A 12,714-nucleotide genomic window follows, 5' to 3' on the forward strand; every position below is an offset into this window, starting at 1 on the left:
CGGAGGCCGGGAGCTGCTGCCCGCGCTTGTGCGCGTGTGCCCTGGGTGTGTGGGTGTTTGTGCCTGGGCGTGCGATTTAATGGAGCGCCTCTCTGCCTCTCCAGTGCGGCCAGAGCTCGCTTCGCGCACCCACCCCTGCCGAGGAGCCTACTTGCTGCAGCCCAATGCATTGTGTAAGACGCGACCTGTTATGGCCACCACTACTTCCGGGTTCTAGCATTCTGGTCGGAATCCACCTCTCCGCCTGTGCAACACACACTTTACACACGCACGGGGACTGCAAGCGGGCAGCATCGATCGTGGCTCCTTTAAGACAAACTCAGACAGACATTTTTTTTAACCCTCCTCCTCTAATCTCCCTCCAGTGCAGCAGTTGCAAAGAGGGAGAGAGAGAGAGAGAGAAAGAGAAAGAGAGCGAGCGAGAGAAGAGAGAAACTGATTAGGAATTAGGACTGATTCAAGGGAAGCGAGCGCTAGGGCTTTGTGCATTTGAATATTAACATTTGAGGTGTTCTGACCAGAAGAAGACAGAGCGGATGATCATTCATTCACCACGTTGACAACCTCGCCTGTGATTGACAGCCGGAGTGGCAGAAAGCCATGAGATTTGGTAGTTGGGTCTGAGGGGCGCTTTTTTTTTAAACTGATTTTTTGGGGAGAGAAGATCTGCTTTTTTTTTTTTTTTGCCCCCGCTGCTGTCTTGGAAACGGAGCGCTTTTATGCTCAGTGACTCGGGCGATTTGCTTCAGGTCCCGTAGACCGAAGATCTGGGACCAGTAGCTCACGTTGCTGGAGACGTTAAGGGATTTTTCGTCGTGCTTTTCATTTTTTTTTTCCGGGGGAGTTTGCGTATTTGTTTCTTTTCACACTGGCCTTAAAGAGGATATATTAGAAGTTGAAATAGGAAGGGAGCCAGGGAGGCCGATGGCGCAAAGGGTACGTATTAAAAAACAATTGTGGAACTCAAATGTGAGATTAAATTGAAACGTGGCTGAAAGACACTGCTAAAAAGTTTCCTTTTTTCTCTGTCTTTTTGAATGAGGCTCCTAAAGCCATGGCCTAAAGCGAGAGGATTTATTCAATGCATTTGTAGACTTATGTATGTTCCATGTAATTGTTAATTCAAGTAATGAAGTTTTCTATAGATTCCTAACCAGCAGCTATATAAATAAAAATACAAGCTTGGGCAATCATCTGTTTAAAAAAACAGAAACAAAAAAACCGCTAGCTACCTAATGCTATATAGTGTGAGCATTCAAGGAGCAGAAGTTTACAGCTATTTTAAAACTAAAATAAGCAGCTAGAAACTTCTGATATGTTATTGATTGTGGTCATCTCTAATATCACTGAAAGTATTTAGCATTTTTTAAGCAACTAACTTTGTCATAGTACAACGGTTTGGGGGGTCGGAAAGCATTCATCTTTTTAAAGTAATTTTAATGTTCATGGCTTTTTATGCAAGATAATACTTTGTAAGTTTTTCTTAGAAAAGCCTAGCACTAATTGGATGCTAAGCACACAACTCCTCACTTTAAAAATGCAATACTAATTTCCCCAATATTCCTATTTGAATGGAAATGTAGTGAGAGTAAAGTGAGACAATGACAACCCAACTGAGGTAGTTTCTTAAAAGAAAGGGGGTCTACAAAAAGCTTTCCTTGCATAATTTGTGCCCTGGCCCTCAAAGCTCTGTTTGCAAAAGAAAGTTACTAGGCTGACACATTTTTTTCTTTACTCTTTTGGTTCAGGCAAATGTCAGCGTTCTTCCAAACTCTTTTCACACCTCTGGCTTTAAGGAGATGAAAGTGGCAATTCCTCTTTTCTTTGAAAATCATTTCACTCTCAGTGCCTCCAAATCTTGAGAAAAGACCTTGTCTGAAATGAAGCCATGAGAAAAATCTAAATAGCTAAATTTCGCACAACAAAATAATGACACACTATGAAAGTAGTTTTTCTACAGGAGGCAGATGGGAGGGTTGCATATGTATTTGCTTTTAAATTTGCTTTAAACATGATGAGTAACATTTGCCTCATTGACTTCTAGTCTGGGGGGAAAAGTTCACAAGAGCAGAAAAATAGACTAACTGCTCCAACTACAGATTTTCTTTAACTTTGGGGGGATATTGCTCAAGTCTAAATTCAACCCTAATGTACAAGAGAAGCTACCCTTCTCTGTTTCACTTATAAGGGGGCCAGTTAGTTTTGTATAATTTAGCAGAGTTTGTCTTGGAAAGCAAAGGGAATGCAGTATCTTGCAGGACTGCCTAACCCCACGCTGGCAGGGAAATAAAATGAGAAGCCTGTCTGAATTCACGTGCTTGGCTTAGCTGTTCCCATCGTAACTTTTTTTTTTCTTTTTTAAATTCCCCCTGATGGGAAGGGGCTCTGAAACTAGGCAGGTTTGCTGCACTGTCCTGGCACGTTTTATTATTGTGATTTTGAATTTCCTCCTCTAGAGACGTGCACGTTTTACCTTCCGCCCTCCGGGAGAATGCCTCCCTTTCTTCCTTCTTTCTTCCTTCCTTCCTTGCCAAAGGAGCCTGAATTTCTGGCTAGTTGATAGGGATACAAGTTAGGGCAAGACCATTCAACCTAGCCGAGTCTCACCTTGAATCCTAGAATTTGTACTTTAAAAAATATTTTTTACATAAGAAATCTCAACTTCAGAGATGCAAGGCCACCGAATTCCGGGTTGAAGGATCCAGCTGGACTGACATTATATAAGCCCTGTGCCTTGCCGTTCCCCCATTTGCCCGCCTGGCCTTCTGAACCGTGTTTCTCTCCTGTTTGTCATGCAGTACGACGACCTACCCCATTACGGGGGCATGGATGGAGTAGGCATCCCCTCCACGATGTATGGGGACCCGCACGCGGCCAGGTCCATGCAGCCGGTCCACCACCTGAACCACGGGCCTCCTCTGCACTCGCATCAGTACCCGCACACAGCTCACACCAACGCCATGGCTCCCAGCATGGGTTCCTCCGTCAATGACGCTTTAAAGAGAGATAAAGATGCCATTTATGGGTAGGTACGACGGGCAGCAAGTTAAATACTTGATAGGCGATGCTTCCCCTCTTTCCCTTTGCCCTTGGCAAGAGGAAAGCCAGAGCTCTCTGGATTGAAGGTACATTATTTGGTGACTTTTCATCTGCTTTGCATGGAGACTGAGGGGAAGGCGGCCTGCCATCCCTATTGCACCCCAGCTCCACACACGCTCCGCGCCTGCCCAGCGCCCCGCTTTGCCGAGGCCATGCCCGCCGAGGGGTCGCCGTGCAGAAGTTGCCAGAGGTCCCTTGTCTCCCCAGACCCTGGCTCCGCTCCGTAGCTCAGCGGGTTGGAGTCCTCACTCGCTCGATTTCGCTGGGAGAGTGTTTGGGGTTTCTAAATGCAGGCGCCTTTGTGTTGGAACGAAACTTTTAGTTTCAAGGAAAATCTTTTAAGCCACTGATTGTTCTGACTTGCTAAGTTTACTCAGCAACCGTATGCTGGCTCTGCCACCGCACAATAAAATCAGGGGAGGACAGTTGCAGGTCAGGCAAGGGGAAACAGGCTTTGCATTGAGGAGGTCGGGCCACTGTAGTCAAGGAGAGGAGCTTGCTCTGAATTGTTGCAGACCTTAGGAAACTTCTAGCCGTTTTCGTACTTGTGTTCAAAGGCGAAACCTGCAGGATTTAGAAGTAGAAGCCGGGTGCTCTCGGGCCGGCGTTGTCTTCCGGCTGCTGTTCACACCGGGTTCTCCCCCGCCCTCCGGTTCGACCCTGGACTAGTAAAACCCTTTGAAAGTCATTTGTGCCTACTGTGTGCTGATGCATTTGAGGATCTCTTTTTAATTGGCAGCAACTTTTCTTTCTATTTATTTATCCTTTTGGGAAAAAAAATCAGGCAACACTGACCGTCCCGGGCTGAAAACCCTTTCTGCTTTATCTTCTGGTCCCTTATGCGATGGGCTTGCTTAAATCCCAGCGTCCTCTCCGCAGCGTTAACTGCAAATGGTTTAGTCTCTGGGGCAGAACATTTGGGGAAGCTTTGAAAAGGACCCCAAACTGTTAAATTCCCAGCTGGGCTGTGAGAGCTAATAAAAGACTTGAGACACCTTCTTGAGCATTAGAAGAAGCCTTTTTTTTTTTTTTAAATGGGCTGAGATAGGCGACATCTAGGCCCCTCGAAATGCTAGCTGCTTTGCCATTCCGCAGGGACAAAATGAAAGGCTTGACCGCAGGAACATTTGAGGGAACTTTCTTTAGGGGGCGGAGGAGGCCATCGGCGAAGGGAGGGAAGTGTGCAGGCAGCCGAGCAGGAGCCCTCCTGCTCTCCGAGGGCCGTGGGGTCGGGATCGGGAAAGGCAGCCCTCTGACACTAGGTCCTGCAGCCAGAGAGGTCTTTTCCCCAAGTTAGCTGAGCTCCTGCCACCAAGATCCCCAGAGCCTTGGGCTGGGCGAGGCGGCCTTGCAGGAACCCATTTGAACGCGCTTCCCCGACCCGTGCGCCCAGCGCCTTTCTCCTCTTCCAGGTCCTGGATGCTCAGCGGAGGGACGAGGGCTTGTCGGGGTGGGAAACTTAATTCAAAATGGCTGCTGGAACCGCTTGGGTTTTATTCTTAGCAAATGTTACCAATTTCTCCGGCCAGATATGCTGAACCAGTCCTCAGATACGGTCTATGGCTTAGGGCCTCCGACTTCGGGGGGCCCAAGGAGGAAAGGGGAGGTGAGCAGTCACCTGGGGGGGGTTGAGGGGGGAAAGGGGAACAAGTAGATGACAAATTCAGGGAGGGGGGTCCCTGCCTTGAGCTCCTCCGGCTGTTTTTCTTGGTCACCTTTTTTTTTTTCTCACTGACGCGGGACTAACCATTGTGTTGTTTGTGACTGTTGTATTTTCTTGCAGACACCCCCTCTTCCCTCTCTTAGCACTGATTTTTGAGAAATGTGAATTAGCTACTTGTACCCCCCGCGAGCCGGGGGTGGCGGGCGGGGACGTCTGCTCCTCAGAGTCATTCAATGAAGATATAGCCGTGTTCGCCAAACAGGTCAGCAAAATCAATGTTTCAAAAGTAAAAGAAAAAAAAAAAAACCCAAACCTCCCTCCCCCGACCCAGCACATTTTGAAAAGTAACCAGCCAACAGTCCGCCCTAAGCCAGGCCTGTTACATCTTCCCTGAACTTTTCCTCCTAAATGAGTGTCTGTTTGCGGACGGCCCCAAATCACCCATATTCTCACCCACTTCCGCTCCCCAACCCGACGCAGAAAGCTCACTCTGTAAAGTGCAGCCCCAAACCCCTCGCGCAGGAGCTGCCTGGGACCGGGCGAGCTGGGCAGTGATCTCTAGAAGCACAGTTGCTGGGAGAAGTAACCCTGAGCTCTGGGCTTGTTTTTGGCTTGTTTGACTCACATTGAAGGGTTTCTGCGCGGGACGAACTCGGTGTCACCGAGTCTGTCCCGGAGGTTACATCCTGCCCCCGATCTTGTAATGAGGCAAGAAACTAGGAAGGCAACCAGATTTCAAATGTTTCTTTCTTTCCCCCCCTCTCCCCTCCCTCTCCCCTCTCCTTCTCACTTGCATTTAGATTCGCGCAGAAAAACCTCTATTTTCTTCTAATCCAGAACTGGATAACTTGGTAAGAGCGGACCCCTCACTCCCTTCCCCCACATCTTCCCTCCCCCCCAAGACCCCCCTCCCCCCAAGCTTTGCTTTGAGAGCCCTGAGGTTTCTAGATGGGTCTTGCCGTAGTTGCAAGTGGGCTGCAGAGCTTTCCATCCACCGGCAAGTGGTCCGGGACAAGGTCCCGGGGAAATAAATTCACCTCGAGAGGGGCCGGGCGAGCCGGCGCGGGGGAAACGCGAGCTTTTGTTTTTTATGACAGCCGGGCAGCGCGGCTCTAATCAGCGCGGGGATTTATCTCCGGGCCTGTCAGCGTGTGTGCTTAAACTTTGCGGACTTCCCAGCCCTCAAAGTCGCGTCACGAGGGCAGCAACTGGGCCCGAGCCCCCCAACCACCAGTGTGTCTGAAAGGTGTGCGGAAGGCAGTGGAAACTTGGCAATGTGAAAAGCCACAGTTTGGGGGCTGTTGGGATATTCTCGGTGCGCTCCTTCCAAAGAAACACCTAGCCGAGGGATGCAGCCCTTTGGAGGGTGGGGGTAGGGGCAGTGGGGCTGAGACAAGGGGGAGTCGTGGGGGAAGAGAGTGTTTACGACCCCCACTTAAATGCTTTGTTGTTGTTTTAGCTATTTTTTTTCCTCCTTAAGAAATATAAACCTCTAGATGGTACCCAGTCGCTGCTGTTAAGTTTTAGTGTTATTGCCATAAATCAAAATAACTCTATTTACTGGGGGGAGGGGTGGGCTGGAGATGTTAGAGCTGTGACAGCCAATTTTCTGCAAACTAGGACTGGGGTGCTCATTCTTTTTGTATCTTTGCAGATGATTCAAGCCATACAAGTATTAAGGTTTCATCTGTTGGAATTAGAGAAGGTAATTTCTCTAGCTTTTTCTCCTTTTACTCCCCTCTGCCCCCCAACACACAGAAGGGGAGGGTTCAGAATGGCTGAAGTTCAGGCTTCTGGGACATTTGCATAAATGTCTTTCTCTCTGGTAATTAGTGTCAAGGCCAATCTTAGCGTCCATTTCTCTTTGCAGTTTAATTACAATTTCAGCCACTAAAACCGGGATCACAAACGCCCCAGCCTTGTATTCATTCTTAATACCTTGCTGGCTTTGTATAAACAGTTGCAATTCTATGCATCCCCTTTGATGTGTAGAATGCTGTTGTGAGTTTGCTTCACAGGTTATACCTCTGTAGTCTCTTCTCTTCCTCTTCCTCCTTTTCTTCACTACCACTGGGAGGGGAGAGTTTTGTTTAGTTTTAGTGAGTTTCTGGAAGACAGTCTGAGAGCAGCGGCAGGTCAGACACAGAGGAGAGGCGGAGAGGGAGGAGGAGGAGTGGGCAGGGAATCTAGAAGAGGTGGTGGGGGAGGCACTTGAAACATTTTGCAGAGACAAAGCATAGTTGATAGTTGTGTCAATTTCTTGAATCTGGGACTCCTGCACACACACCCCACCTTCACACTCAAGAAGGGGTGTGGAATAACGTGATTTTGCTAGATATTCTGTAAATCTCAGCAATAAAAACTTAATGTATTATAATTCAAACTACCATTAAATTGCAAGCACACTAGGGTTCCTTGGGAATTTTTGCATGTCATTGTTGCCTGGGTCCTGTAAGAGACCACTCTACTTACACCTAAATATTTTGAAGCATTCTTTTTCCTAAAAAAAGAAATCAATTAGATACATTTTTGTGGCTGTAGGGTTTTTTCTCCCGTATCATGAGCCCCCCTCCCCCCCCCTTTTTAAGGAAGCATCCTAAAATATGCCTCTTATGGATGGAAACCCTAATTACAAATGTTATTAGGACTTGGGTTGTCAGGCATATGTCCTATGCCAACACAGTATTGGTCCTTTGGAGAATATACATACATATAGTTTGTTATTAGACATGTTGGAAAAGGATTTATGATAAAGTAACTGGACGAAATTAAATAGTTTACCTTAAATGTCACCCACGCAGGTCACCTCTCTAATGGCCACAGCCCTGGGAGCAGATGAATTTAACACGGGTGTTGAATATGGTGTAGCCTGTGAATCATCTTGTCACTGTCAATTTTCTGGGATATCTCTATTTTGCAAGAAAAGAAAGTTATTCCTAATTCTGGATGCATCTGGGGGTCTCTGGAGGACAATTGCCCTGTGTTTCCCCTATTTGGAAGTTTGGATCTCACAAGGGGGGTGGACTGCACTTGTCAATGTCATTTATGAACTCCTGATTATATTTCCATTTTTTTATTTCTGTCATAATGTAGGTACACGAATTATGTGACAATTTCTGCCACCGGTATATTAGCTGTTTGAAAGGGAAAATGCCTATCGATTTGGTGATAGACGATAGAGAAGGAGGATCAAAATCAGACAGTGAAGATATAACAAGATCAGCAAATCTAACCGACCAGGTATGCGCTTTTCAATTTCAACATCCCTGGGAAAAAAAAAATCTGTATGCATATTGCTTGCTGGGTCACTACCACCTCCTTTTATTATTTGCATATGATTAAGTCCCTTTTAGATACATTTCCATCGAAATGAAAATTTTTGAATAATGTGGCTATTATTGCTTCATTAAGGCTGGCTCTGGGATTCGACCTGGAGAGATGAGCTTGTAAAAGCTTTGCCTGCAAACTTGACCTGTTTCTTGTCGCTTTTAATTTTTGTCTTTATTTTATTTACCCTCTATAATAATGGGAGTGTTCACTGCCAGTGACCGCCTCTGATTGTAGGGCTTTGTTCTGGAGCATTTCCACCCCCCCTTCTATCTCAAAGAAAAGAAAAGTGTAGGGTCTGCTTATTTCTTATTTTATTAGGAATAAATCCAAGATAGGTGGTCTAAGAGAGACAGGGAGGGTTTGAAATCTAGCAAATGCTGGCTATTTTCTCCCTGTCTATACGGTTCATTAGCCTGTCTTGTCAGTTTTCCTCGGCCGAACGCTTCTAGACCTCACTGAACATTGCTTTGTGCAGTGCCCGCTGCAAGCTCGCCCATTTTATTGTACTTAATAGAAAAAATAAGACCAGGCCGAGGTTATAAAAACAGATAAATATGGACGTTTCTCCTCCTCCTTTCCACTCATCCTCCAGCTGGTACGTGCTCTGGGCCCTCTGGGTTGGCAGCTTTTGGAAGTGTCAGCGTCAGAGGCACCCCGGTGACTCCCTCGGTGTGGCGGGTGGGGGACCTCGCGCCGCCCTGCTCTCAACTGCCGGCCTCTGCCTGCTTCGCCCCCTCCTCGCTCGTCCTCCCTGCAGGCCCTTCTTCCGCTGCGTTGCTAAGTGGGGACGACTTTTATTTGGAGTGGCTGGGGGGGGGGGATTTCTCTCTCTCTCTCTCACCCCAACACCACTGTTTCCTCCCAGTCTCTCTCTCTCCCTCTCTCCCCCTCTTTCTCTCTCTCCTGTCCCCGTATCTCTGGATTGGCCCTAAGGAATTGCAAAAATGCCATGAAAGTGAAAACGTGAGGAGTGGGTGAGATGAAACAGGGCTCAGGACAGCTCTTGGTTGCGAATTGTTGCAGCGCGTCTGGAGAGTTGGGTTGCGGGCCTCCTGCGCCTCTCCACACATAAGTGAAGGCCCAGAGTTGTTTCTCTTTCTGACTTGGCACGTGAGTCCCGTCTTGGGGGAGAGATCAGCCTGCCTTTGTTAAGCCAAAGGACAGCCAGTCATACAGAGGTTTTCCTTTGCAAACCCTGCCATGATCACGCTTGGGCGGCTGTCTTGCAGAGTCCTTGCCGGAGTGCCCGACTCCTCCGTCTTGGTGTCCTCCTAAAGTTTGCTTCTCTCCACATCACCCCCTTAAAATTCCCAGCTTGGACTTTTCTGGGTGACCCCGCGGCGGAGGCTGAATCCCTCCTTTCCCCACGAAAGAGTGGAGGGCAGGCAAAGCTGAGCTTTAAGAGCGCCAACGAGCCGGGTCTTTTCTACTCTGGCAAGTTGCAAACTTTCGGCAGTGTAGACGAGTGCACGGAACAGGCAGCCGGCGCAATCCCGGCGCGGCCCGGCCGAGGTGGGAACCCTGCAGGCGGCTCTCGGCCCCGGCCCCGCGGGCCGCCGGGCCTCCCGCCTGGTTCAGGCCGCCAGCCCTCGCCCGGGAGCTGTTAAATGCTGATTCCGCTGAGGAACCCTCGGGTAGCTGCTGTTGAATAAAAATTGTAATCCAACAAGCCTAACTAGAAAATGGGATTCTAAAAGCTCCGGAGTGCTGGGTACATAAAGCTATTTGAGCAAATTACAAGAATCGCTTAGGGGCACAAATGAAATCAACACTTTAATTGCCTCCAAAATGAAGATTTATACCCCATTTTCTCAACGAATCATTATTTTATTAAAGTCAAAGATGAAGGACCAAAGTTATGGGTGCTTGGGGCGGGGGATACAAAACTGATGAAACATCACTGGGTTCTCCCCCTACTCCTTCGGTAAACTTTTGTTACTCAATTGCCTTTATTTGAGACAGGCAGATTGGTAGGCAGTTGTCTTGGGTGAAAATTCACTCTTACTCTCCTCCCCCACCTCGAAAATGAGCAGCGTGCGTCCGGTCCCGCCGCTTACGAGTGGGCTTCGAAGCTCCGGCTGAGCTCGTGGCCCGGATGGCCTGTGCGCGTGGGCGCGCTCGCGTGACCCCTCGGGCTCTCCCCGGTCTCCGTTGGTCGGACGGAGGGCAGCAAGCCTGAGTCCGTGCTTGCGAATGGTCCGCTTCCCAGGAGCCGGGAGCGAGTGTGCCTGCGCTCCCTTTGGAGAGGGAAGCCCAGGTCGCGGGGCGCACGCGGGACGTTGCCTCGGCAGCGCGGTGGAGTTCCCTGTCCAGGGAAGTGGGGACTGAGGGACGAGGCACCAGGGCCCCCTCGTAGGCGCCAGTGCTCCCAACTGGAGCCGGATCTCGGGTCCCCGGGGGAGCTGGACCCCTAGTGCGGCGCCCTGAGGGCCGAGCCCGGAAAGGACGGCCTCGCCACCTGTCTGCGAATGTGGCCCAGCCAGTTTGAGCCCCGGCAGAGGGTGCGCTGCGGCACTGGATGCTTCAGGTGTGGTGCGAGCGCGGGGACTCGTTAGCTCATTAACCCCTCTGTCTCTAGGGCCCTGCTGGAGGCCCAGTTTATTTTACTTTTTCCCTCAGAGGGCGCGAAGGCTGCCACCCGCACAGAACCTGGGATCCCCGACTTTGATACCAGCCGGTTTCCGGGAGGGCTAAGTCTGTGGAAATCTACTTGGCCTTGTAGTATTGTTGGTTTGTTTTTTTCTTCTTCTTCCTCCTCTTATCAGATTAAGACGCCAGTAGAAGCCATAAGCCATAAACCATAAGCTCGCTCTCCCCCACCCCACCACCATCGTCCCCCTCCCTTCACTCCCAGATCCCGAGGTCCCAGGCCCGAGAGCCCCATCCCACGGGCGCAGGCCTCCCGGGCGCCCTCTCCCGACGGCCAGCTTCCCCGCTCCGCACGGATGCACCCGACGCCCCGGAGCCTGGGGGCAGCGAAGGAGAAGCGGGGGCTTCCGAGCCTCGGCAAGGGGCGAGGGCCCGGCTGCGACCCCGGGCGTCGGCCTGGCGCAGAGGGGGCCACCGTGTGAGGCGTCGAGGCCAGAGCTGAGCCTGGTTGGCGGTGGAGAAGGGCGCGGCGCGAGGGGAGGCGGGGCTCGTGTCTGAGGGACCCAGGGTGGAACCGGGGGCGCCGAGAGGGGTTAGGCGGGGAAGAACCCGGCTACCCAGACGCCAGGCTTTAGGCCGCGCTCCTGGAAGGGGCTGTCGAGTGAAGTCTTCTTTCCCAGGGCTGTCTGTTGCTCGCCACTCCTTGAGTCTAAGCATTTTCCACTCCAAGAACGAGTCGAGAGGGAGTGGAGAGAGGAGCTAGGCTCCCCGGCCCCAGAGGCCGCCACCCGGGGCGGCCAGGCCTGCTCGCAGGGAGCGGGTCTAGCTGGGCCTGTGCTCCGGCATCAACCCGGGTTCTCCCACAAACAGTGGAAGGCAAAGGAACTGTCCCTGTGGATTACAATTTTTATTCAACAGCAGCTCTCCGGGGGGTCCTCGGCTGAATCTGCATTTAACAGCTCCTGGGCGGGGGCTGGCGGGCTGCACAGGGCGCCCTGTTGCATGTTAATCCAGATTTGTCCCTGACATCTGGGGAGAAGTAATGTCGCTCGCGGAGATGGAACCAGAAAGCCACGCTCGCCAGGCAGGTTAAATGCCAAGTGCTGCTGGGCTCCTCGGGGAGGGGGGACCGCCGCCGGGGCTGCGCGGCCCAGGCTGGAGAGCGCCAGGCTTCCGGGCCTCGGGGATCCGGGGCGGCCCTGGGCCAGAGCGCTTTGGTTCCCCAGTGGGTCAGGGAACCCAGGTGGTGACGGTTTTATTTGAAGAGTCGGGAATGTTGTTTCTAAAGCATAGTTGGAGATAAAATTCTTACAACTGAACTTGGACTTGGTTGAAAACACCCCCTCTCTGCAAAGTGGAGTGGGGATGCCTCCAAGGGAGATTTAAACTCTCTCTTTTTGGAAGGTGTTTCTCAGGAATGAGGATGGGGAGGCCTAATGTTCTTGATGAATTGGATCTGCTGCTTTAGGGGGAAAAAAAAATAGATGAGGCCCTGGGATATTTACTAATACTAGGAATGCAAGCCGTTTATTTTCATCCAATAAGGAAGCGGGACACAAACAGCGAGGGTCAGGAAAATGGTCCCTTTGTCAGGTAGTTTCTAAATGCTTACACATGGACACACCTTATTTAAATTGTAAATACTTTAGAGCTTCTCACTTAATGCCTTAATCCTGGAACCTCTCAGTCCACAGGGCTTGCAAGCAATGGGGTCTTAGAATGGTCTAACTTCACTTTTGATTGTTGTTGTGGGTCGTGTGGGGTACTTTATTCCTTTTTGAAATATGTCAAAGGGAAATTATGGCAAGATTCTCTTTAATGATTAAATAATAAGGTGTTGACTGCCTGTCACTACAGGGGCTAATTGGGATGTTCATTCTAGGCTCTTTATTGCTTAATATCCTTTGATTTAAAAGGTAGTTGTTTACCAGGTGTGTTTTTACTGTTGTTTTCTGGCTGGCTTTGTGTGTGTGTTTATGTGTGAATGTCAGATTAGTGATGTATTGATTCTTAGGAGGGGCACTTCAAAAACA

General features: G+C 50.0%; 1 protein-coding gene across 4 annotated transcripts in view; it reads left to right on the top strand.

Annotated features, from left to right (window-relative positions):
- The first annotated feature begins 243 nt into the window (after positions 1–243).
- Positions 244–12,714, top strand: part of MEIS1 (Meis homeobox 1) — a 131,564-nt gene continuing 119,093 nt past the window's right edge. Inside the window, exons 1-6 of one of the 4 annotated variants that reach the window (XM_032497699.1) lie at positions 244–936; positions 2,799–3,025; positions 4,883–5,024; positions 5,563–5,613; positions 6,417–6,467; positions 7,856–8,002. In XM_032497699.1, coding sequence (XP_032353590.1) covers positions 925–936; positions 2,799–3,025; positions 4,883–5,024; positions 5,563–5,613; positions 6,417–6,467; positions 7,856–8,002 — 630 coding nt within the window. In that variant the 5' untranslated portion in view covers positions 244–924. The remainder of the gene's footprint in view (positions 937–2,798; positions 3,026–4,882; positions 5,025–5,562; positions 5,614–6,416; positions 6,468–7,855; positions 8,003–12,714) is intronic. The other 3 variants (XM_032497698.1, XM_006195027.3, XM_014568010.2) reach the window with 3 other exon arrangements.

This window comes from Camelus ferus, chromosome 15 (genome assembly GCF_009834535.1).
Source record: "Camelus ferus isolate YT-003-E chromosome 15, BCGSAC_Cfer_1.0, whole genome shotgun sequence".
Classification (NCBI taxonomy): domain Eukaryota; kingdom Metazoa; phylum Chordata; class Mammalia; order Artiodactyla; family Camelidae; genus Camelus; species Camelus ferus.